The 27,344-nt window shown below is 40.3% G+C and overlaps 1 protein-coding gene across 1 annotated transcript in view; it reads left to right on the top strand.

The window, feature by feature from the left end:
- Positions 1 to 27,344, top strand: part of ANTXR2 (ANTXR cell adhesion molecule 2) — a 584,995-nt gene that overhangs the window by 333,019 nt on the left and 224,632 nt on the right. The window contains exon 11 of the mRNA XM_053703194.1: positions 9,287 to 9,365. Within this exon, the coding sequence (XP_053559169.1) occupies positions 9,287 to 9,365 (79 nt within the window). The remainder of the gene's footprint in view (positions 1 to 9,286; positions 9,366 to 27,344) is intronic.

Genomic DNA, 27,344 nt, shown 5'->3' with positions numbered 1-27,344 from the left:
ATATATATTTTAACTCCTTCAAAAGGGTTCGACAAATATTCAAAGTTTTACTCATGGAAGTCCCCCATTCTTCTCCAGATGGGAATACAGCTATTGATTGGATTATAAGCATGTATAGCATCTACTTTACATTTGCTCAATAGCTGTATTCTTATCTGGAGTTACAAACAAGCACCCTTTGACTATGTATTCTATCCCCTTTGTAGGTGATAAAAACATAGTAAAAAAAAAAAAAAAAAACATTTGTTTAAAAATAATGTGTTTAAAAGAAATAAATTATTTTTACACTGGAATGTCCCTTTAAAGGAATGATTTAGTTAGTGGAAATATGGACACCCAAGACTGAAACAGCACCACAGATTTAGATACACAATTGATACCCAGCGCTATAATAAAGGTTAGACACGTTATCTGTAAAAGGAATGTCCTACAAGATTCCTAAAAAAAGATACAATACAAAAAAATGACAGAAGCGCCCAAAAAAGGGCTAAAGTGTAACACTTAGTGATACTATATAAAAATGTATTACATACAAATGAGATAATATTACTTTAGAATGCAATAGTATAAATACATTTTTCATATATATATATGTGTGTATATTATATATGATAATATATAATATAAAAAAATGTATATACTTGAATGATTATAAATACGTTTATTGATATATTTTCGTTTTATAATGCAAATTAAAGACGGCAAGTGTAGAATCTTTTGAGTTATCCCAGGTGTTCGAGCTGACGACTGTTCTGGTCCAGGCACTGCTGATAACATGGACAGATGGAATTGCCAACATCACAAGTCACTTCATTTGGAATTTTGATGCATTTTCTTTCAATTGCTGCTCTCAACTTATTGATTGTTGGCGGTTTTGTGCTATAAACCTTATCTTTGACATATCCCCATATAAAAAAATGTCCAGAGGTGTGAGGTTTGGGGAATTCAATGCTACCTCTTCACCCAATCCATCTGTTCGGCAAATTTTCATCAAGATAGGCCCTCACATCACGATAGCAACGTTCTTGCGCTTCCAGTAGCACTTTAAGATACATTTATTTTTCTCAAAACTTAAAGAACCAGTAAAGTCATAATTAGATATTCATGATTTAGACAGAGCATAACATTTTGAACTACTTTCCAATTTACTTCTATTATTTAATTTGCTTCCTTTTCTTGTTATCCTTTCCTGAAAGGCTTATCTAGGCAAGCTCAGGAGCAGCAAAGAACCTAGGATCTAGCTGTTGATTGGTGGCTTCATATATATATATAACAATTGTCATTGGCTCACCCATGTGTTCAGTTAGAAACCAGTAGCGCATTGCTGCTCCTTTAACAAATAATACCAAGAGAATGAAGCACATTTGATAATAGAAGTAAACTGGAAAGTTATTTAAAACTGTATTCTCTATCTGAATCATGAAAGAAAAATTTTGGGTTTCATGTCCTTTTAATGTCGCTTCTTCCATTATTTCAAATAAGTTGGACCTCTAATAAAATAAAATAAAGTTTGAGTGAGTCATAGGGCTCCTTTTATTAAGCAGTGCATGCTGCTTCAGAGGCCCATCATTTCAGGAAATTAAGAAGCAGTCGTAAGACCGCTGCTCCTTAACTTGTTCTCCACCTTTTACGATCAGGATGATTGACAGCTCCTACTAGCGTCCGATTGGCCGCCAGTGAGCAGGGGGTGGCATTGTACAAGCATTTCACTAGAAATGCTTGTGTAATGTTAAATGCAGAAATGCGTATGCTATCCGCATATAGCGATGTCAAGCGGATATGATTCGCCATAGCGAATCATGTCCCATCGATATATGATAAATCTACCCCATAATATTTACAAGTGTGTATACATTTTTTGGGACACCCTGTATAAGTAATGTTGATCTTAGATTTAAAAAAAAAAAAAAAAAATCTGTCCAAAAAGTTGGTTGGTGTAATCTGCCTACAACCTTTTTTGGACTTATTATTTGTAAGTTCCCACGGGAATAGGGCCCTCAACTCCCCCTGTATTTGTCTGTAAAATTTTGTCTCTTATTGTATTGTTTCTCCGTTGTACTTTTATCCTTGTACCCAAGGGCAGCGCTGCGGAATCTGTTGGCGCTTTATAAATAAAGAATAATAATAATAATTGTTTCTTGATTCTTTGAAATTATAGGATCATTTGTATGTGATACATTTTTATATTGTATCACTAATTGTTACACTTCAGCCCTTTTTGGGCGTTTATGAAATTTATTGTATTAAAACAACACAACAGGACAATAAAATCCTACTCCAGAGAATGATACACCATGAAAAATATGATATTGTTACAGAGAGATGGAAGAATAGGAGATCTACTAATTTCATGTATTATCAGTATTTATGTGATTTAAGAGATATTTTTTATTTTATTTGTCACATTCTCCAAGTCGTCAAACCTTAATGTTTATGGGAATAACATAATTTATGTAAGAACTTACCTGATAAATTCATTTCTTTCATATTAGCAAGAGTCCATGAGCTAGTGACGTATGGGATATACATTCCTACCAGGAGGGGCAAAGTTTCCCAAACCTCAAAATGCCTATAAATACACCCCTCACCACACCCACAAATCAGTTTAACGAATAGCCAAGAAGTGGGGTGATAAAAAAGTGCGAAAGCATATAAAATAAGGAATTGGAATAATTGTGCTTTATACAAAATCATAACCACCACAAAAAAAGGGCGGGCCTCATGGACTCTTGCTAATATGAAAGAAATGAATTTATCAGGTAAGTTCTTACATAAATTATGTTTTCTTTCATGTAATTAGCAAGAGTCCATGAGCTAGTGACGTATGGGATAATGACTACCCAAGATGTGGATCTTTCCACACAAGAGTCACTAGAGAGGGAGGGAAAAATAAAGACAGCCAATTCCTGCTGAAAATAATCCACACCCAAAATAAAGTTTAATGAAAAACATAAGCAGAAGATTCAAACTGAAACCGCTGCCTGAAGTACTTTTCTACCAAAAACTGCTTCAGAAGAAGAAAATACATCAAAATGGTAGAATTTAGTAAAAGTATGCAAAGAGGACCAAGTTGCTGCTTTGCAAATCTGGTCAACCGAAGCTTCATTCCTAAACGCCCAGGAAGTAGAAACTGACCTAGTAGAATGAGCTGTAATTCTCTGAGGCGGAGTTTTACCCGACTCAACATAGGCAAGATGAATTAAAGATTTCAACCAAGATGCCAAAGAAATAGCAGAAGCTTTCTGGCCTTTTCTAGAACCGGAAAAGATAACAAATAGACTAGAAGTCTTACGGAAAGATTTCGTAGCTTCAACATAATATTTCAAAGCTCTAACAACATCCAAAGAATGCAACGATTTCTCCTTAGAATTCTTAGGATTAGGACATAATGAAGGAACCACAATTTCTCTACTAATGTTGTTGGAATTCACAACTTTAGGTAAAAATTCAAAAGAAGTTCGCAACACCGCCTTATCCTGATGAAAAATCAGAAAAGGAGACTCACAAGAAAGAGCAGATAATTCAGAAACTCTTCTGGCAGAAGAGATGGCCAAAAGGAACAAAACTTTCCAAGAAAGTAATTTAATGTCCAATGAATGCATAGGTTCAAACGGAGGAGCTTGAAGAGCTCCCAGAACCAAATTCAAACTCCAAGGAGGAGAAATTGACTTAATGACAGGTTTTATACGAACCAAAGCTTGTACAAAACAATGAATATCAGGAAGAATAGCAATCTTTCTGTGAAAAAGAACAGAAAGAGCAGAGATTTGTCCTTTCAAAGAACTTGCGGACAAACCCTTATCTAAACCATCCTGAAGAAACTGTAAAATTCTCGGTATTCTAAAAGAATGCCAAGAAAAATGATGAGAAAGACACCAAGAAATATAAGTCTTCCAGACTCTATAATATATCTCTCTAGATACAGATTTACGAGCCTGTAACATAGTATTAATCACAGAGTCAGAGAAACCTCTTTGACCAAGAATCAAGCGTTCAATCTCCATACCTTTAAATTTAAGGATTTCAGATCCTGATGGAAAAAAGGACCTTGTGACAGAAGGTCTGGTCTTAACGGAAGAGTCCACGGTTGGCAAGAGGCCATCCGGACAAGATCCGCATACCAAAAGCTGTGAGGCCATGCCGGAGCTACCAGCAGAACAAACGAGCATTCCTTCAGAATCTTGGAGATTACTCTTGGAAGAAGAACTAGAGGCGGAAAGATATAGGCAGGATGATATACTTCCAAGGAAGTGATAATGCATCCACTGCCTCCGCCCGAGGATCCCGGGATCTGGACAGATACCTGGGAAGTTTCTTGTTTAGATGGGACGCCATCAGATCTATTTCTGGAAGTTCCCACATTTGAACAATCTGAAGAAATACCTCTGGGTGAAGAGACCATTCGCCCGGATGCAACGTTTGGCGACTGAGATAATCCGCTTCCCAATTGTCTATACCTGGGATATGAACCGCAGAGATTAGACAGGAGCTGGATTCCGCCCAAACCAAAATTCGAGATACTTCTTTCATAGCCAGAGGACTGTGAGTCCCTCCTTGATGATTGATGTATGCCACAGTTGTGACATTGTCTGTCTGAAAACAAATGAACGATTCTCTCTTCAGAAGAGGCCAAAACTGAAGAGCTCTGAAAATTGCACGGAGTTCCAAAATATTGATCAGTAATCTCACCTCCTGAGATTCCCAAACTCCTTGTGCCGTCAGAGATCCCCACACAGCTCCCCAACCTGTGAGACTTGCATCTGTTGAAATTACAGTCCAGGTCGGAAGCACAAAAGAAGCCCCCTGAATTAAACGATGGTGATCTGTCCACCATGTTAGAGAGTGTCGAACAATCGGTTTTAAAGATATTAATTGAGATATCTTCGTGTAATCCTTGCACCATTGATTCAGCATACAGAGCTGAAGAGGTCGCATGTGAAAACGAGCAAAGGGGATCGCGTCCGATGCAGCAGTCATAAGACCTAGAATTTCCATGCATAAGGCTACCGAAGGGAATGATTGTGACTGAAGGTTTCGACAAGCTGCAATCAATTTTAGACGTCTCTTGTCTGTTAAAGACAGAGTCATGGACACTGAATCCATCTGGAAACCCAGAAAGGTTACCCTTGTCTGAGGAATCAATGAACTTTTTGGTAAATTGATCCTCCAACCATGATCTTGAAGAAACAACACAAGTCGATTCGTATGAGATTCTGCTAAATGTAAAGACTGAGCAAGTACCAAGATATCGTCCAAATAAGGAAATACCACAATACCCTGTTCTCTGATTACAGACAGAAGGGCACCGAGAACCTTTGTAAAAATTCTTGGAGCTGTAGCTAGGCCAAACGGCAGAGCCACAAACTGGTAATGCTTGTCCAGAAAAGAGAATCTCAGGAACTGATAATGATCTGGATGAATCGGAATATGCAGATATGCATCCTGTAAATCTATTGTGGACATATAATTCCCTTGCTGAACAAAAGGCAAGATAGTCCTTACAGTTACCATCTTGAACGTTGGTATCCTTACATAACGATTCAATATTTTTAGATCCAGAACTGGTCTGAAGGAATTCTCCTTCTTTGGTACAATAAAGAGATTTGATAAAACCCCATCCCCTGTTCCGGAACTGGAACTGGCATAATTACTCCAGTCAACTCTAGATCTAGCTTGGATTTATTCCAGACTGGAGATGGTTTCCAAACTGAAACTGCTCCTGAGGATGAAGGATCAGGCTTTTGTTCTTTGTTGAAACGAAAGGAACAAAAACGATTATTAGCCCTGTTTTTACCTTTAGATTTTTTATCCTGTGGTAAAAAAGTTCCTTTCCCACCAGTAACAGTTGAAATAATGGAATCCAACTGAGAACCAAATAATTTGTTACCCTGGAAAGAAATAGAAAGTAAAGTTGATTTAGAAGCCATATCAGCATTCCAAGTTTTAAGCCATAAAGCTCTTCTAGCTAAAATAGCTAGAGACATAAACCTGACATCAACTCTGATAATATCAAAAATGGCATCATAGATAAAATTATTAGCATGCTGTAGAAGAATAATAATATCATGAGAATCATGATGTGTTACTTGTTGCGCTAAAGTTTCCAACCAAAAAGTTGAAGCTGCAGCAACATCAGCCAAAGATATAGCAGGTCTAAGAAGATTACCTGAACACAGATAAGCTTTTCTTAGAAAGGATTCAATTTTCCTATCTAAAGGATCCTTAAACGAAGTACCATCTGACGTAGGAATGGTAGTACGTTTAGCAAGGGTAGAAATAGCCCCATCAACTTTAGGGATTTTGTCCCAAAATTCTAATCTGTCAGACGGCACAGGATATAATTGCTTAAAACGTTTAGAAGGAGTAAATGAATTACCCAATTTATCCCATTCTTTGGAAATTACTGCAGAAATAGCATTAGGAACAGGAAAAACTTCTGGAATAACCACAGGAGCTTTAAATACCTTATCCAAACGTTTAGAATTAGTATCAAGAGGACCAGAATCCTCTATTTCTAAAGCAATTAGTACTTCTTTAAGTAAAGAACGAATAAATTCCATTTTAAATAAATATGAAGATTTATCAGCATCAACCTCTGAGACAGAATCCTCTGAACCAGAAGAGTCATCAGAATCAGAATGATGATGTTCATTTAAAAATTCATCTGTAGGGAGAGAAGTTTTAAAAGATTTTTTACGTTTACTAGAAGGAGAAATAACAGACATAGCCTTCTTTATGGATTCAGAAACAAAATCTCTTATGTTATCAGGAACATTCTGCACCTTAGATGTTGAAGGAACTGCAACAGGCAATGGTACTTTACTAAAGGAAATATTATCTGCTTTAACAAGTTTGTCATGACAATCAATACAAACAACAGCTGGAGGAATAGCTACCAAATGTTTACAGCAGATACACTTAGCTTTGGTAGATCCAGCACTAGACAGCGATTTTCCTGTAGTATCTTCTGACTCAGATGCAACGTGAGACATCTTGCAATATGTAAGAGAAAAAACAACATATATATATAAAGCAAAATTGATCAAATTCCTTAAATGACAGTTTCAGGAATGGGAAAAAATTCCAAAGAACAAGCTTCTAGCAACCAGAAGCAATGAAAAATGAGACTTAAATAATGTGGCAAAAGCGACGCCCATATTTTTTCGCGCCAAATAAGACGCCCACATTATTTGGCGCCTAAATGCTTTTGGTGCCAAAAATGACGCCACATCCGGAACGCCGACATTTTTGGCGCAAAATAACGTCAAAAAATGACGCAACTTCCGGCGACACGTATGACGCCGGAAACGGAAAAAGAATTTTTGCGCCAAAAAAGTCCGCGCCAAGAATGACGCAATAAAATGAAGCATTTTCAGCCCCCGCGAGCCTAACAGCCCACAGGGAAGAGTCAAATTTTTGAAGGTAAGAAAAAATGATTAAATCAAATGCATTATCCCAAATATGAAACTGACTGTCTGAAAATAAGGAAAGTTGAACATTCTGAGTCAAGGCAAATAAATGTTTGAATACATATATTTAGAACGTTATAAACAAAGTGCCCAACCATAGCTTAGAGTGTCACAGAAAATAAGATTTACTTACCCCAGGACACTCATCTACATGTTTGTAGAAAGCCAAACCAGTACTGAAACGAGAATCAGCAGAGGTAATGGTATATATAAGAGTATATCGTCGATCTGAAAAGGGAGGTAAGAGATGAATCTCTACGACCGATAACAGAGAACCTATGAAATAGACCCCGTAGAAGGAGATCACTGCATTCAAATAGGCAATACTCTCCTCACATCCCTCTGACATTCACTGCACGCTGAGAGGAAAACCGGGCTCCAACTTGCTGCGGAGCGCATATCAACGTAGAATCTAGCACAAACTTACTTCACCACCTCCATCGGAGGCAAAGTTTGTAAAAACTGATTTGTGGGTGTGGTGAGGGGTGTATTTATAGGCATTTTGAGGTTTGGGAAACTTTGCCCCTCCTGGTAGGAATGTATATCCCATACGTCACTAGCTCATGGACTCTTGCTAATTACATGAAAGAAATTATATGCTTTTTTTCACACAACGGACTTTAGTTAAACAACTTACTGCCTCTCCGGTTTCTCCAACCCATGGGACTGATTTAACAAGCCCCGAATGGTGCCTAATGCACCTGTTTCCGCGCAAACTTTCAGGCTTGCCGGAAACAACAGTTAAGAAGCAGGAGTCTTAAGACCACTGCTCCTTAAAGGGACATAATACTCATATGCTAAATCACTTGAAACTGATGCAGTATAACTGTAAAAAGCTGACAGGAAAATATCACCTGAGCATTTCTATGTAAAAAAGGAAGATATTTTACCTCACAATCTCCTCAGCTCAGCAGAGTAAGTTCTGTGTAAAAAGTTATACTCAGCTGCTGTCCAGCTGCAGGTAAAAAATAAATAAATGAATAAATGAACAGCAGCCAATCAGCATCAGCAGTGCTGAGGTCATGAACTCTTTTACTGTGATCTCATGAGATTTCACTTAACTCTCATGAGATTTCAATGTTACACTGAATAGGGAAATTACATGAGAGTGCACGAGGCTCATCCTTTCAGCTGTCCCAGGACAGACATACTAATATGCTGCTTAGAAATCCTTTACAATGGGATGTGGCTACTGAGGAACTTTTGAGGTAAAATATCTTTCTTTTTTACATAGAGATGTTCAGGTGATATTTTCTAGTCAGCTTTTTACAGCTATGCTGCATCACTATCAAGTGTTTAAACATTTGGGTATTATGGCCCTTTAACTGCTGCCTCTGAGGCTGCGGACATCAATCCGCCCGATCGAATACGATCGGGTTGATTGACACCCTCTGCTAGCGGTAGATTGACCGCAAATCTGCAGGGGGCGGCATTGCACAAGCAGTTCACCATGTTAAATGCTGACAGCGTATGCTGTCAGCATTTAGCGATGCAGGATGGACATGATTGGCGCGGAAACGGCAGCATTAGGGGCCATTTGGCCCTTAACAAATCGGCCCCATAGAATAAAGAATAAAATAGGAGACTGTATAGGCGGAGGTGGCTCCAGAAAATGGAAGTGTATTTACCCAACTGTTCTGTTGATGCTAAACAAAAGTAAAGGATATTAGTAGCAAAAGTATACTGGATGAGTAAACCATTATTTGTCTTACATTATTTGGAATATTGAATTAAATATATATATGAAACAGTTTACTCAACATTTATTTTTAACAAAACTGTAAATATCTTACTGAAGACTTTTCTTTTTCTTTTAGAACTATGGACGTTTGGGTGAGTGTAAATAAAGGGAAAACTGCTATAACCAACCCTCAGACCATCACTGCTTCTAGCTGTGTAAGTAAAACATACAATGTTTAATTCATGAGTAGGTCAGAGCTGTGGTTAGTGGGAGCATTTATTAAAGGGATACCAAACCCATTTTTTTTCTTTCATAAATCAGATAGAACATGCATTTTTAATCAACTTTCTAATTTACTCCTATTATCAATTTTTCTTCATTCTCTTGCTATCTTTATTTAAAAAGCAGGTTTGTAAAGCTTAGGAGCTGGCCCAATTTATGTTCAGCACCCTGGATAGCGCTTGCTTATTGGTAACATTTAGCCACCAATAAGTAAGCGTAACCCAGGTTCTGAACCAAAAATGGGCCAGCTCTTAAGCTTTACAATCCTGCTTTTTAAATAAAGATTGCAAGATAATGAAGATAAATTGACAATAGGAGTAAATTAGAAAGTTGCTTAAAATTGCATGTCCTATCCCTTTAACTTGTGGATCATACAAGTGAATTTGTTTTCAGTCTACCATATCTCATATAAAATAATTTCAGATTGTATATTCAGTAGCATCAGTTCCAGTTAAGAATTTCTGTGCCATCCCATTTTTGGTTCAGATCCTGGGTTACGCTTACTTATTGGTGGCGAAATGTAGCCACCAATAAGCAAGCGCTATCCAGGGTGCTGAACATAAAATGGTCCGGCTTCTAAGCTTTACATTCCTGCTTTTTAAATATAGATAGCAAGAGAACGAAGATAAATTGACAATAGGAGTACATTAGAAAGTTGCTTAAATTTGCATGTCCTATCCCTTTAACTTGTGGATCATACAAGTGAATTTGTTTTCACTCTACCATATCTCATATAAAATAATTTCAGATTGTATATTCAGTAGCATCAGTTCCAGTTAACAACATCTGTGCAAAATCATTGTTTGGTAATTTTGGCAGTAAAAATTGCTTGCATAAGTAATTTATATAAAAGGAAGATCTAGTTAAAGGACTAAATTAAACTTTTATGATTCAGACAGAGCACACAATTTTAAGCAACTTTCCAGTTCACATCTATTATCGAAATATGTACAATATTTTTTTATATGCAAACTTTCTGAGGCATTAACTCCTACTGAGCATGTGCAAGATTTACAAAATATATGCATTTTGTGATTGGCTGAAGGCTGTCACATGATGCAGTGGGAAGGAGAAACAAAACGTGCTTTGAAATTTGTCCGAAAAAAATCTACTATTATTATTATTATTATCAGTGATTTGTAGAGCGCCAACAGATTCCCCAGCGCTAATTTATTTAAAAGTAAAATAAGAACATTTTAAACTGTGTGAAGAACATTGGAATGTAAAACATTCATAACTACCTTCGGTAGGTTTAACTACATCGATAAGTGTTAGTTTTTTTTTCAAGTTTGTGCTCTCCATTAAAGTCTATAGGGAGAAGAAGTTAGCACAGCTGCAATATTCTTAGCCCTCAAATTAGGGTACGACAGCTTTCACTCATGCACAAACATTTTATCTTCAACTTGTAATACACCGGCTCGCATTAAAAGTTTTCTTCTGGCGGTGTTTGCATTTGAGCATAACTGCTGAATAGCGCACCACTTGTAATCTGGTCCCTTAAGTTTTAATTCTGCATTGTTGACCTTAACTATCTATAGGGTATATCACAAACCTTTAGAAAAACTTAAAGGGATACTAAACCCAAATTTCTTTCAGATAGAGCATGCAATTTTAAGCAACTTCCTAATTTACTCCTATTATCAATTTTTCTTCGTTCTCTTGCTATCTTTATTTGAAAAAGAAGGCATCTAAGCTAAGGAGCCAGACAATTTTTGGTTCAGACCCTGGACATTACTTGTTTATTGGTGCTGCCCAATCAGCAAGGATAACACAGGTTGTGAACCAAAAATGGGCCGGCTTCTAAACTTACATTCTTGCTTTTCATATAAAGATAGCAAGAGAATAAAGAATATTTGATAATAAGAGTAAATTTGAAAGTTGCTTACAATTGCATGCTCTATCTGAATCATGAAAGAAAAAAATTGGGTTCTGTGTCCCTTTAACTAATAATAACTTATCAAGGAAATAACACCTGTTAGAAAAAATAATGTTTTTAAAAGCATTGACACTTTTTTCTCCAACATTGGTGTGTCCGGTCCACGGCGTCATCCATAACTTGTGGGAATATTCTCTTCCCCAACAGGAAATGGCAAAGAGCACAGCAAAAGCTGTCCATATAGTCCCTCCTAGGCTCCGCCCCCCCCAGTCATTCTCTTTGCCGCTGAACAAGCAGCATCTCCACGGAGATGGTGAAGAGTATGTGGTGTTTAGTTGTAGTTTTTTATTCTACTATCAAGAGTTTGTTATTTTAAAATAGTGCTGGTATGTACTATTTACTCTGAAACAGAAAAAGATGAAGAGTTCTGTTTGTGAGAGGAGTATGATTTTAGCAGCAGTAACTAAAATCGTTTGCTGTTTCCACATAGGACTGTTGAGATGAGATAACTTCAGTTCGGGGAAACAGTTGGCAGACTTTTCTGCTTAAGGTATGACTAGCCATATTTCTAACAAGACTGTGTAATGCTGGAAGGCTGTAATTTTTCCCCTCATGGGGACCGGTAAGCCATTTTCTTAGTCTCAAACAGAATAAAGGGCTTAATATGGGCTATAAAACTGGTAGACACTTTTATGGGCTAGATCGATTGCTTTATTTGGGCATTTTATACAGTTTGATGTTGAAATTCACACTTTATATCTCTGGGGAACGTTTTTTCACGTCAGGCACTGGTTTAGACACCTTCCCAGTCAGGAAGGGCCTTTTCTGTAGTAGGCAGAGCCTCATTTTCGCGCCATTACTGCGCAGTTACTTTTGAGAGCAGGACATGCAGCTGCATGTGTGTGGGTCTGGAATTAGTTGAAAAGGTTCCTAGAAGGCTTCATTTGGTATCGTATACTCCCCTGGGTTTGGTGAAGTCGCAGCAAAGGCTGGAGCTGGGACTGTAAGGGGGTTAAAACTGTAAACGGCTCCGGTTTCCTCATTTTAAGGGTTAACAGTCTGAAATTTGGGGTGCAATGCTTTGAATGCTTTAAGACACTGTGGTGAAAATTTGGTTAAAATTGAACAATTCCTTCATAGTTTTTCACATATTCAGTAATAAAGTGTGCCCTGTTTAAAATTTAAAGAGACAGTAACGGTTTTGTTTTAAAACGGTTTTTGTACTTTATTGACAAGTTTAAGCCTGTTTAACATGTCTGTGCCTTCAGATAGACTATGTTCTGTATGTATGGAAGCCAATGTGTCTCCCCCTTCAAATATGTGTGATAATTGTGCCATAGCGTCCAAACAAAGTAAGGACAGTACTGCCACAGATAGTAAAGTTGCCCAAGATGATTCATCAGATGAAGGGAGTAGACATAGTTCTACATCATCTCCTTCTGTGTCTACACCAGTTTTGCCCATGCCGGAGACCCCTAGTACTTCTAGCGCGCCAATGCTTGTTACTATGCAACAATTGACGGCAGTTATGGATAACTCCATAGCAAATATTTTATCCAAAATGCCTGCATTTCAGAGAAAGCGCGATTGCTCTGTTTTAAACACTGTAAAGCAGGAGGGCGCTGATGATAATTGCTCTGTCATACCCTCACACCAATCTGAAGTGGCCATGAGGGAGGTTTTGTCAGATGGGGAAATTTCTGATTCAGGTAGAATTTCTCAACAGGCAGAACCTGATGTTGTGACACTTAAATTTAAATTAGAGCATCTCCGCACACTACTTAAGGAGGTGCTATCTACTCTGGATGATTGTGACAACCTGGTCATTCCAGAAAAATTGTGCAAGATGGACAAGTTCCTAGAGGTCCCGGTGCACCCTGACGCTTTTCCAATACCCAAGCGGGTGGCGGACATAGTGAATAAGGAGTGGGAGAAGCCCGGCATACCTTTTGTCCCTCCTCCTATATTTAAGAAATTATTTCCTATGGTCGACCCCAGAAAGGACTTATGGCAGACAGTCCCTAAGGTCGAGGGGGCAGTTTCTACACTAGCCAAACGCACTACCATTCCTATCGAGGATAATTGTGCTTTCAAAGATCCTATGGATAAAAAATTGGAGGGTTTGCTTAAAAAGATTTTTGTACAGCAAGGTTACCTCCTGCAACCTATTTCGTGCATTATTCCTGTCACTACAGCAGCGTGGTTCTGGTTCGAGGAACTAGAAAAGTCGCTCAGTAGAGAGACTCCGTATGAGGAGGTTATGGACAGAATTCACGCACTTAAGTTAGCTAATTCCTTTATTTTAGATGCCGCTTTGCAGTTAGCTAGATTAGCGGCGAAAAATTCAGGGTTTGCAATTGTGGCGCGCAGAGCGCTCTGGCTAAAGTCTTGGTCAGCGGATGTATCTTCCAAGACAAAATTGCTTAATATCCCTTTCAAAGGTAAAACCCTCTTTGGGCCAGAATTGAAAGAGATTATCTCAGACATGACTGGGGGTAAGGGCCATGCCCTCCCACAAGATAGGCCTTTCAAGGCCAAGAATAAGTCTAATTTTCGTTCCTTTCGCAATTTCAGGAACGGACCGGCCTCCAACTCTGCAGCCTCTAGACAAGAGGGTAATGCTTCGCAGACCAAACCAGCTTGGAAACCAATGCAAGGCTGGAACAAGGGTAAACAGGCCAAGAAGCCTGCTGCTGCTACCAAAACAGCATGAAGGAGTAGCCCCCGATCCGCGACCGGATCTAGTAGGGGGCAGACTCTCTCTCTTCGCTCAGGCTTGGGCAAGAGATGTTCAGGATCCCTGGGCACTAGAAATAGTTTCTCAGGGTTATCTTCTGGAATTCAAGGAACTACCCCCAAGGGGAAGGTTCCACATGTCTCACTTATCTTCAAACCAAATAAAGAGACAGGCATTCTTACATTGTGTAGAAGACCTGTTAAAAATGGGAGTGATACACCCAGTTCCAACTGTGGAACAAGGACTGGGGTTTTACTCAAATCTGTTTGTAGTTCCCAAAAAAGAGGGAACCTTCAGACCAATTCTGGATTTAAAGATTCTAAACAAATTTCTCAGAGTGCCATCGTTCAAAATGGAAACTATTCGAACGATTTTACCTACGATCCAGGAGGGTCAATTTATGACTACCGTGGATCTAAAGGATGCGTATCTACATATTCCTATCCACAAAGATCATCATCAGTTCCTAAGGTTCGCCTTTCTGGACAAACATTACCAGTTTGTGGCTCTCCCATTCGGGCTAGCCACTGCTCCAAGGATTTTCACAAAGGTACTCGGGTCCCTTCTAGCGGTTCTAAGACCAAGGGGCATTGCAGTGGCACCTTACTTGGACGACATTCTGATACAAGCGTCGTCTCTTTCAAAGGCAAAGGCTCACACAGACGTCGTTCTGGCCTTTCTCAGATCTCACGGGTGGAAGGTGAACATAGAAAAAAGTTCCCTGTCTCCGTCGACAAGAGTTCCTTTCTTGGGGACAATAATAGATTCTTTAGAAATGAAGATTTTCCTGACAGATGTCAGAAAGTCAAAACTTCTAAACGCTTGTCAAGTTCTTCACTCTGTTCCACGACCTTCCTTAGCTCAGTGCATGGAAGTAGTAGGGTTGATGGTTGCAGCAATGGACATAGTTCCTTTTGCGCAAATTCATCTAAGACCATTACAACTGTGCATGCTGAAACAGTGGAATGGGGACTATACAGACTTGTCTCCAGTTATTTCCAGTAGATCAGAAGACCTGAGACTCACTCCGTTGGTGGCTAACCCAGGATCACCTGTCCCAGGGAATGAGCTTCCGCAGACCAGAGTGGGTCATCGTCACGACCGACGCCAGTCTAGTGGGCTGGGGCGCGGTCTGGGACTCCCTGAAAGCTCAGGGTCTATGGTCTCGGGAAGAGTCTCTTCTCCCGATAAACATTCTGGAACTGAGAGCGATATTCAATACTCTCAGGGCTTGGCCTCAACTAGCAAAGGCCAGATTCATAAGATTCCAATCAGACAACATGACGACTGTTGCTTACATCAATCATCAGGGGGGGAACAAGGAGTTCCCTGGCGATGAGAGAAGTGACCAAAATCATAAAATGGGCGGAGGATCACTCCTGCCACCTATCTGCAATCCACATCCCAGGAGTGGAAAACTGGGAGGCGGATTATCTGAGTCGTCAGACTTTCCATCCGGGGGAGTGGGAACTCCACCCGGAGATATTTGCCCAGTTGACCCAATTATGGGGCATTCCAGACATGGATCTGATGGCGTCTCGTCAGAACTTCAAGGTTCCTTGCTACGGGTCCAGATCCAGGGATCCCAAGGCGACTCTAGTGGATGAATTAGTGGCGCCTTGGGCCTTCAACCTAGCTTATGCGTTTCCACCGTTTCCTCTCATTCCCAGGCTGGTAGCCAGGATCAAACAGGAGAGGGCCTCAGTGATTTTGATAGCTCCTGCGTGGCCACGCAGGACTTGGTATGCAGACCTGGTGAATATGTCATCGGCTCCACCATGGAAGCTACCTTTAAGACAGGATCTTCTAGTACAAGGTCCATTCGAACATCCAAATCTAGTTTCTCTCCAGCTGACGGCTTGGAAATTGAACGCCTGATTTTATCTAAGCGTGGGTTTTCGGATTCTGTGATAGATACTCTGGTACAAGCCAGAAAACCTGTAACTAGAAAAATTTACCATAAAATATGGAAAAGATATATCTGTTGGTGTGAATCCAAGGGATTCTCATGGAGTAAGATTAAAATTCCTTGGATCCTTTCCTTTCTCCAAGAAGGTTTGGACAAGGGATTATCAGCGAGTTCTCTAAAAGGACAGATTTCTGCTTTATCTGTCTTGTTACACAAACGACTGTCAGCTGTGCCAAATGTTCAAGCTTTTGTTCAGGCTTTGGTCAGGATCAAGCCTGTTTACAGACCTTTGACTCCTCTCTGGAGTCTGAATTTAGTTCTTTCAGTTCTTCAAGGGGTTCCGTTTGAACCTCTACATTCCATAGATATCAAGCTGTTATCTTGGAAAGTTCTGTTTTTGGTTGCTATTTCTTCTGCTAGAAGAGTTTCTGAGTTATCTGCTCTGCAGTGTAATCCGCCCTATCTGGTGTTCCATTCAGATAAGGTTGTTTTGCGTACTAAACCTGGTTTCCTTCCAAAGGTTGTTTCCAACAAGAATATTAACCAGGAAATAGTTGTGCCTTCTTTATGTCCGAATCCAGTTTCAAAGAAGGAACGTTTGTTACATAATTTAGATGTAGTCCTTGCTTTAAATTTCTATTTAGAAGCAACAAAGGATTTCAGACAAACGTCTTCTCTGTTTGTCGTTTATTCTGGCAAGAGGAGAGGTCAAAAAGCTACTGCTACCTCTCTTTCCTTTTGGCTGAAAAGCATCATCCGATTGGCTTACGAGACTGCCGGACGGCAGCATCCCGAACGAATCACAGCTCACTCTACTAGGGCTGTGGCTTCCTCATGGGCCTTTAAGAACGAGGCTTCTGTTGATCAGATATGTAAGGCAGCGACTTGGTCTTCTCTGCACACTTTTGCCAAATTCTACAAATTGGATACTTTTGTTTCTTCGGAGGCTATTTTTGGGAGAAAGGTTTTGCAAGCCGTGGTGCCTTCTGTTTAGGTAACCTGATTGGCTCCCTCCCTTCATCCGTGTCCTAAAGCTTTGGTATTGGTTCCCACAAGTTATGGATGACGCCGTGGACCGGACACACCAATGTTGGAGAAAACAGAATTTATGCTTACCTGATAAATTACTTTCTCCAACGGTGTGTCCGATCCACGGCCCGCCCTGGTTTTTTAATCAGGTTTGATAAATTTCCTTCTTTAACTACAGTCACCACGGCACCCTATAGTTTCTCCTTTTTTTCTCCTGTCCGTCGGTCTAATGACTGGGGGGGCGGAGCCTAGGAGGGACTATATGGACAGCTTTTGCTGTGCTCTTTGCCATTTTCTGTTGGGGAAGAGAATATTCCCACAAGTTATGGATGACGCCGTGGACCGGACACACCGTTGGAGAAAGTAATTTATCAGGTAAGCATAAATTCTGTTTTTACATGCAGTGTCTTTTGCCTATCTTTTAAAGAAACATCTTGCTGGACCTGTAACACTGATTCAGCAAGTAGATAACTGGAATGAAACCTAAAATTTCAAACCAGGCATAAACTATTCCTGAGATATCACACAACGTTAAATTTGCATTTGTCTATTTATTATGCATTTCTTAATTACATTTCCAATTTTGTTCTATTATCTATTATGCCTAGTTCTCTTAGTAGCATTTGTTGAAAAGCATACCTAGGTTGGCCCAGGAGGTGGAAGCTAGATGCTGATTCAACAAAGGATACCAAGAGAATGAAGTAAAATTGATAACAGAAGTAAATTGGAAATTTGTTTAAAAATGAATGTCATATATATGTTATTTGTGGGGGTTTTATGTTCCTTTAAGAAAACTTATTTGCCAAAGCTCCTCCTACGCTTTTATTCCTCCTTTTCTCCAACATAGGTGTGTCCGGTCCACGGCGTCATCCTTACTTGTGGGATATTCTCTTCCCCAACAGGAAATGGCAAAGAGCCCAGCAAAGCTGGTCACATGATCCCTCCTAGGCTCTGCCTACCCCAGTCATTCTCTTTGCCGTTGTACAGGCAACATCTCCACGGAGATGGCTTAGAGTTTTTTAGTGTTTAACTGTAGTTTTTATTATTCAATCAAGAGTTTGTTATTTTAAAATAGTGCTGGTATGTACTATTTACTCTGAAACAGAAAAGAGATGAAGATTTCTGTTTGTAAGAGGAAAATGATTTTAGCAACCGTTACTAAAATCGATGGCTGTTCCACACAGGACTGTTGAGAGGAATTAACTTCAGTTGGGGGAACAGTGAGCAGACTTTTGCTGCTTGAGGTATGACACATTCTAACAAGACGATGTAATGCTGGAAGCTGTCATTTTCCCTATGGGATCCGGTAAGCCATTTTTATTACAGAGTAAATAAGGGCTTCACAAGGGCTTGTTAAGACTGTAGACATTTTCTGGGCTAAATCGATTCATATATAAACATATTTAGCCTTGAGGAATCATTTAATCTGGGTATTTTTGTAAAATAATATCGGCAGGCACTGTTTTAGACACCTTATTCTCTAGGGGCTTTCCCTAATCATAGGCAGAGCCTCATTTTCGCGCCGGTATTGCGCACTTGTTTTTGAGAAGCATGACATGCAGTCGCATGTGTGAGGAGCTCTGATACATGAAAAAGACTTTCTGAAGGCGTCATTTGGTATCGTATTCCCCTTTGGGCTTGGTTGGGTCTCAGCAAAGCAGATACCAGGGACTGTAAAGGGGTTAAAGATAAAAACGGCTCCGGTTCCGTTATTTTAAGGGTTAAAGCTTCCAAATTTGGTGTGCAATACTTTTAAGGCTTTAAGACACTGTGGTGAAATTTTGGTGAATTTTGAACAATTCCTTCATACTTTTTCGCAATTGCAGTAATAAAGTGTGTTCAGTTTAAAATTTAAAGTGACAGTAACGGTTTTATTTTAAAACGTTTTTTGTACATTGTTATCAAGTTTATGCCTGTTTAACATGTCTGAACTACCAGATAGACTGTGTTCTGAATGTGGGGAAGCCAAGGTTCCTTCTCATTTAAATAGATGTGATTTATGTGACACTGAAAATGATGCCCAAGATGATTCCTCAAGTGAGGGGAGTAAGCATGGTACTGCATCATTCCCTCCTTCGTCTACACCAGTCTTGCCCACTCAGGAGGCCCCTAGTACATCTAGCGCGCCAATACTCCTTACTATGCAACAATTAACGGCTGTAATGGATAATTCTATCAAAAAACATTTTAGCCAAAATGCCCACTTATCAGCGTAAGCGCGACTGCTCTGTTTTAGATACTGAAGAGCATGAGGACGCTGATGATAATGGTTCTGATATGCCCCTACACCAGTCTGAGGGGGCCAGGGAGGTTTTGTCTGAGGGAGAAATTTCAGATTCAGGGAAAATTTCTCAACAAGCTGAACCCGATGTGATTACATTTAAATTTAAGTTGGAACATCTCCGCGCTCTGCTTAAGGAGGTGTTATCCACTCTGGATGATTGTGAGAATTTGATCATCCCAGAGAAACTATGTAAAATGGACAAGTTCCTAGAGGTCCCGGGGCCCCCAGAAGCTTTTCCTATACCCAAGCGGGTGGCGGACAGTCCCCAAGGTCGAGGGGGCGGTTTCTACTTTAAACAAACGCACCACTATACCCATAGAAGATAGTTGTGCTTTCAAAGATCCTATGGATAAAAAATTAGAAGGTTTGCTTAAAAAGATGTTTGTTCAGCAAGGTTACCTTCTACAACCAATTTCATGCATTGTCCCTGTCACTACAGCCGCGTGTTTCTGGTTCGATGAGCTAGAAAAGGCGATCGATAGTGATTCTCCTCCTTATGAGGAGATTATGGACAGAATCCGTGCTCTCAAATTGGCTAATTCTTTCACCCTAGACGCCACTTTGCAATTGGCTAGGTTAGCGGCGAAAAATTCTGGGTTTGCTATTGTGGCGCGCAGAGCGCTTTGGTTGAAATCTTGGTCAGCGGATGCGTCTTCCAAGAACAAATTGCTTAACATTCCTTTCAAGGGGAAAACGCTGTTTGGCCCTGACTTGAAAGAGATTATCTCTGATATCACTGGGGGTAAGGGCCACGCCCTTCCTCAGGATAGGTCTTTCAAGGCCAAAAATAAACCTAATTTTCGTCCCTTTCGTAGAAACGGACCAGCCCCAAGTGCTACGTCCTCTAAGCAAGAGGGTAATACTTCTCAAGCCAAGCCAGCCTGGAGACCAATGCAAGGCTGGAACAAGGGAAAGCAGGCCAAGAAGCCTGCCACTGCTACCAAGACAGCATGAAATGTTGGCCCCCGATCCGGGACCGGATCTGGTGGGGGGCAGACTCTCTCTCTTCGCTCAGGCTTGGGCAAGAGATGTTCTGTATCCTTGGGCACTAGAAATAGTCTCCCAAGGTTATCTTCTGGAATTCAAGGGGCTTCCCCCAAGGGGGAGGTTCCACAGGTCTCAATTGTCTTCAGACCACATAAAGAGACAGGCATTCTTACATTGTGTAGAAGACCTGTTAAAAATGGGAGTGATTCATCCTGTTCCATTAGGAGAACAAGGGATGGGGTTCTACTCCAATCTGTTCGTAGTTCCCAAAAAAGAGGGAACGTTCAGACCAATCTTGGATCTCAAGATCCTAAACAAGTTTCTCAAGGTTCCATCGTTCAAAATGGAAACTATTCGAACAATTCTTCCTTCCATCCAGGAAGGTCAATTCATGACCACGGTGGATTTAAAGGATGCGTATCTACATATTCCTATCCACAAGGAACATCATCGGTTCCTAAGGTTCGCATTCCTGGACAAGCATTACCAGTTCGTGGCACTTCCTTTCGGATTAGCCACTGCTCCAAGGATTTTCACAAAGGTACTAGGGTCCCTTCTAGCGGTACTAAGACCAAGGGGCATTGCAGTAGTACCTTACTTGGACGACATTCTGATTCAAGCGTCGTCCCTTCCTCAAGCAAAGGCTCACACGGACATAGTTCTGGCCTTCCTCAGATCTCACGGATGGAAAGTGAACATAGAAAAGAGTTCTCTATCTCCGTCAACAAGGGTTCCCTTCTTGGGAACAATAATAGACTCCTTAGAAATGAGGATTTTTCTGACAGAGGCCAGAAAAACAAAACTTCTAAACTCTTGTCAAACACTTCATTCCGTTCCTCTTCCTTCCATAGCGCAGTGCATGGAAGTAATAGGTTTGATGGTAGCGGCAATGGACATAGTTCCTTTTGCGCGCATTCATCTAAGACCATTACAACTGTGCATGCTCAGTCAGTGGAATGGGGACTATACAGACTTGTCTCCGACGATTCAAGTAAATCAGAGGACCAGAGACTCACTCCGTTGGTGGCTGTCCCTGGACAACCTGTCACAAGGGATGACCTTCCGCAGACCAGAGTGGGTCATTGTCACGACCGACGCCAGTCTGATGGGCTGGGGCGCGGTCTGGGGACCCCTGAAAGCTCAGGGTCTTTGGTCTCGGGAAGAATCTCTTCTACCGATAAATATTCTGGAACTGAGAGCGATATTCAATGCTCTCAAGGCTTGGCCTCAGCTAGCAAAGGCCAAGTTCATACGGTTTCAATCAGACAACATGACGACTGTTGCGTACATCAACCATCAGGGGGGAACAAGGAGTTCCCTGGCGATGGAAGAAGTGACCAAAATCATTCAATGGGCGGAGACTCACTCCTGCCACCTGTCTGCAATCCACATTCCAGGAGTGGAAAATTGGGAAGCGGATTTTCTGAGTCGTCAGACATTACATCCGGGGGAGTGGGAACTCCATCCGGAAATCTTTGCCCAAATTACTCAATTGTGGGGCATTCCAGACATGGATCTGATGGCCTCTCGTCAGAACTTCAAGGTTCCTTGCTACGGGTCCAGATCCAGGGATCCCAAGGCGACTCTAGTAGATGCACTAGTAGCACCTTGGACCTTCAAACTAGCTTATGTATTCCCACCGTTTCCTCTCATCCCCAGGCTGGTAGCCAGGATCAATCAGGAGAGGGCGTCGGTGATCTTGATAGCTCCTGCGTGGCCACGCAGGACTTGGTATGCAGATCTGGTGAATATGTCATCGGCTCCACCATGGAAGCTACCTTTGAGACGAGATCTTCTTGTTCAAGGTCCGTTCGAACATCCGAATCTGGTCTCACTCCAGCTGACTGCTTGGAGATTGAACGCTTGATCTTATCAAAACGAGGGTTCTCAGATTCTGTTATTGATACTCTTGTTCAGGCCAGAAAGCCTGTAACTAGAAAAATTTACCACAAAATATGGAAAAAATATATCTGTTGGTGTGAATCTAAAGGATTCCCTTGGAACAAGGTAAAGATTCCTAAGATTCTATCCTTTCTTCAAGAAGGATTGGAGAAAGGATTATCGGCAAGTTCCTTGAAGGGACAGATTTCTGCCTTGTCTGTGTTACTTCACAAAAAGCTGGCAGCTGTGCCAGATGTTCAAGCCTTTGTTCAGGCTCTGGTTAGAATCAAGCCTGTTTACAAACCTTTGACTCCTCCTTGGAGTCTCAACTTAGTTCTTTCAGTTCTTCAGGGGGTTCCGTTTGAACCCTTGCATTCCGTTGATATTAAGTTATTATCTTGGAAAGTTTTGTTTTTGGTTGCAATTTCTTCTGCTAGAAGAGTTTCAGAATTATCTGCTCTGCAGTGTTCTCCTCCTTATCTGGTTTTCCATGCAGATAAGGTGGTTTTACGTACTAAACCTGGTTTTCTTCCGAAAGTTGTTTCTAACAAAAACATTAACCAGGAGATAGTCGTGCCTTCTTTGTGTCCGAATCCAGTTTCAAAGAAGGAACGTTTGTTGCACAATTTGGATGTTGTTCGCGCTCTAAAATTCTATTTAGATGCTACAAAGGATTTTAGACAAACATCTTCCTTGTTTGTTGTTTATTCTGGTAAAAGGAGAGGTCAAAAAGCAACTTCTACCTCTCTCTCTTTTTGGATTAAAAGCATCATCAGATTGGCTTATGAGACTGCCGGACGGCAGCCTCCTGAAAGAATCACAGCTCATTCCACTAGGGCTGTGGCTTCCACATGGGCCTTCAAGAACGAGGCTTCTGTTGATCAGATATGTAGGGCAGCGACTTGGTCTTCACTGCACACTTTTACCAAATTTTACAAGTTTGATACTTTTGCTTCTTCTGAGGCTATTTTTGGGAGAAAGGTTTTGCAAACCGTGGTGCCTTCCATTTAGGTGACCTGATTTGCTCCCTCCCTTCATCCGTGTCCTAAAGCTTTGGTATTGGTTCCCACAAGTAAGGATGACGCCGTGGACCGGACACACCTATGTTGGAGAAAACAGAATTTATGTTTACCTGATAAATTACTTTCTCCAACGGTGTGTCCGGTCCACGGCCCGCCCTGGTTTTTTAATCAGGTCTGATAATTTATTTTCTTTAACTACAGTCACCACGGTATCATATGGTTTCTCCTATGCAAATATTCCTCCTTTACGTCGGTCGAATGACTGGGGTAGGCGGAGCCTAGGAGGGATCATGTGACCAGCTTTGCTGGGCTCTTTGCCATTTCCTGTTGGGGAAGAGAATATCCCACAAGTAAGGATGACGCCGTGGACCGGACACACCGTTGGAGAAAGTAATTTATCAGGTAAACATAAATTCTGTTTTTCAAATAAAGATAAAAAGAGAATGAAGACAATTTGATAATAGTAGTAAATTAGAAAGTTGGTTAAAATTGCATGCTCTATCTGACTCATAAGAGAAAAAACTGGGTTTAGTGTCCCTTTAAAATACTGGCCTTCTCAGAGTGCTAGCAGTGGAGCTTGCCAGTCAATTCACCACTGCATACACAGACATATCAGTGTGTCTAAACGTTTTAATTAAAACTGATCTTTATTTTTATACAGCAGGGTCCAATATTGTGATCTCACAATGAGACCTTAGTCATGCCTCTGAATATGCATAACTAAGATTTATTGTGAAATCAGAACATCACCTATTTTAATGTTGGACCCAGTTTTATCAAAATGAACATTACTTTTAATTACAAAGTTTGGCTGGACTGATATCTGTGTATGAAATGGTGTGAAGTGTCTCAGCAATGACATTTACCTCTAATATCCTTGCCGAAAAATAGATAGTTATTTGATGGAAAAGTGGCATCTGGTTTGGAAATGGCAAGTTAGGTCAGCTTTAAATTAAAACCAAGTAGTTTTCGCTTATCAATGTTCCACTGAAAGTGTTACTGTAATGACTGGTGTAGTTGTTTCGGCATGGTACACATCTGAATGAGCATAACAACGAATTGTTTCCATAACAGCAGCTGTGTTGATGAACAGTAATTAGTCACCCCTGGAATGTTTAGATAATGTTAATGACCAAGTGGACGATCTGCAGCTTATTTGTTGCTGTCCAAAACAAGTAATCACAAAGGCAAAATAATAAATATTAGAAAATATGACAGTAAAATATTATACACTATTGTAGCTGTTGATATGTATAATATATGCCTCTGAGCTTTATGCTTATTAATGATACATTAATGGCAAAACATTATATGAAAATTACACCTATAGAAGTTCAAAGAGAAATCTAAAATTATGTAAAGTTTGCTCAATCTATAATTCTGCAAGTTATTAGAGTGATAGGATTGTGTTTTCTTTTAGGGTAAGATACAATCTCATTTGAAAGGTATCTGAAAATATTATATTTTAACTGTGATTCAGAAATGTATTGCATTACATTTTTCAATTACTTTTTGTTTAGAATTATTTAGTCTGTTTATATGGCTAATTTCTTTCATGATTCAGACAGAGCATGCAATTTTAAGCAACTTTCTAATTTACTCCTATTATTAATTTTTCTTCCTTATCTTGGTATCTTTATTTGAAAAAGCAGGAACGTAAACTTATGAGCCAGCCTATTTTTGGTTCAGCACCCTGGGTAGCGCTTGCTGATTGGTGTCTTTCCTTATTAAAAAGCCTGTTAAGTGCTTCTTATAGCCACTTGTCTCTTCATACGTCAGCAATCACGAATCCGGCTTCCTCCAATCATAGCGTGGCCCGAGGCAATGTTTGCTCTGGGTTGGAAGCCGTGATTGGAGGAAGCCAGATTCGTCATTGCTGACACAAGAAGAGACGCCCTGCCTGTGGGGGAATCGCTGCTCTAGCTTGCAATAAGAAAAGGTAAGTATTTTAACGAAAACGCTGATATGTAAACTTTCATGAATGAAAGTGCCCCTATTTCTCTTGTTAAGTGTATCCAGTCCACGGATCATCCATTACTTATGGGATATTCTCCTTCCCAACAGGAAGTTGCAAGAGTTCACCCACAGCAGAGCTGCTATATAGCTCCTCCCCTAACTGCCATATCCAGTCATTCTCTTACAACTCTCAACATACATGGAGGTCGTAATTGGAGTGTGGTGTTTTATACTTAGTTTTATTTCTTCAATCAAAAGTTTTTTTATTTTTAAATGGTACTGTTTATCTCAGGCAGTATTTAGAAGAAGAATCTGCCTGCGTTTTCTATGATCTTAGCAGGAGTAACTAAGATCCATTGCTGTTCTCACATTTCTGAGGGGTGAGGTGACTTCAGAGGGGGAATGGCGTGCAGGTTTTCCTGCAATAAGGTATGTGCAGTTAATATTTTTCTAGGGATGGAATTTGCTAGAAAATGCTGCTGATACCGGAGTAATGTAAGTAAAGCCTTAAATGCAGTGATAGCGACTGGTATCAGGCTTATTAATAGAGATACATACTCTTATAAAAGTGTAATTTAAAACGTTTTCTGGCATGTTTAATCGTTTTTTATATATGTTTGGTGATAAAACTTATTGGGGCCTAGTTTTTTCCACATGGCTGGCTTAAATTTTGCTTAGAAACAGTTTTCCTGAGGCTTCCACTGTTGTAATATGAGTGGGAGGAGACTATTTTAGCGCTTTTTTGCGCAGTTAAAATTACAAAATGAATCATCCAGCTTCCCTCAGCAGTCCCATGAATACTACAGGACATCTCTAAAGGGCTAAAAAGGCTTCCAAAATCGTTTATAGGGAAGGTAATCCAAAGCATAGCAGTGGCAGTTTTGTTGTGTCTGTTAAAAAACGTCTATGTCGTTTTTTTGATCCGTTTTTTGCATTAAGGGGTTAATCATCCATTTGCAAGTGGGTGCAATGCTCTGTTAACTTATTACATAAACTGTAAAAAATTTGTTTGATTTACTGCCTTTTTTCACTGTTTTTCAAATTTTGACAAAATTTGTTTCTCTTAAAGGCACAGTAACGTTTTTTTATATTTGCTTGTTACCTTGATTTAAAGTGTTTTCCAAGTTTACTAGTCTCATTACTAGTCTGTACAAACATGTCTGACATAGAGGAAGCTCCTTGTTCATTATGTTTAAAAGCCATGGTGGAACCCCATCTTAGAATGTGTACCAGATGTACTGATTTCATGTTAAACAATAAAGATAATTTTTTGTCTTTAAAAACATTATCACCAGAGGATTCTGTCGAGGGGGAAGTTATGCCGACTAACTCTCCCCACGTGTCAGACCCTTTGACTCCCGCTTCAGGGACTCACGCTCAAATGGCGCTAAGTACATCAAGGGCGCCCATAGCGTTTATTTTACCAGAGGATTCTGTCAAGGGGGAAGTTATGCCGACTAACTCTCCCCACTTGACAGACTCTTCGACTCCCGCTTCAGGGACTCACGCTCAAATGGCGCCAAGCAAGGGCGCTCATAGCGTTTATTTTACAAGACATGGCGAAAGTTATGAATAATACTCTGGCAGCGGTATTAGTCCGACTACCTGAAATTAAAGGAAAGCAAAATAGCTCTGGGGGTAGATACAGAGCATACAGATGCGTCAAGAACCATGTCTGATACTGCCTCACAATATGCAGAAGCTGAGGGGAGCTTCAGTCTGTGGGTGATATTTTATACTCAGGGAAGATGATTTAACCTGATTCCGATATTTCTACATTTAAAATTTATGCTTGAGATCCTCCACTTGCTGCTCAGGGAGGTTTTAGCGGCTCTGAATGACTGTGTTACAATCACAGTGCCAGAGAAATTGTGTAGACTGAATAAATACTATGCAGTGCCGGTGTGTACTGATGTTTTTCCAATACCTAAAGAGGTTTACAGAAATTATTAATAAGGAATGGGATAGACCAGGTGTGCCGTTCTCTTCCCCTCCTATTTTTAGAAAAATGTTTCTAACAGATGCCACCACACGGGACTCATGGCAGACAGTCCCTAAGGTGGAGAGAAGAGTTTCTACTCTAGCTAAGCGTACCACTATCCCTGTCGAGGACAGTTGTGCTTTTTTAGATCCAATGGATAAAAAATTAGAGGGTTACCTTAGGAAAATGTTTATTCAACAAGGTTTTATCCTGCAGCCCTTGCATGCATTGCTCCTGTCACTGCTGCTGC

The sequence above is a fragment of the Bombina bombina genome, chromosome 2 (assembly GCF_027579735.1).
Source record: "Bombina bombina isolate aBomBom1 chromosome 2, aBomBom1.pri, whole genome shotgun sequence".
NCBI classification, from domain to species: Eukaryota; Metazoa; Chordata; class Amphibia; order Anura; family Bombinatoridae; genus Bombina; species Bombina bombina.
This window is presented reverse-complemented; position numbering and strand designations above follow the sequence as displayed.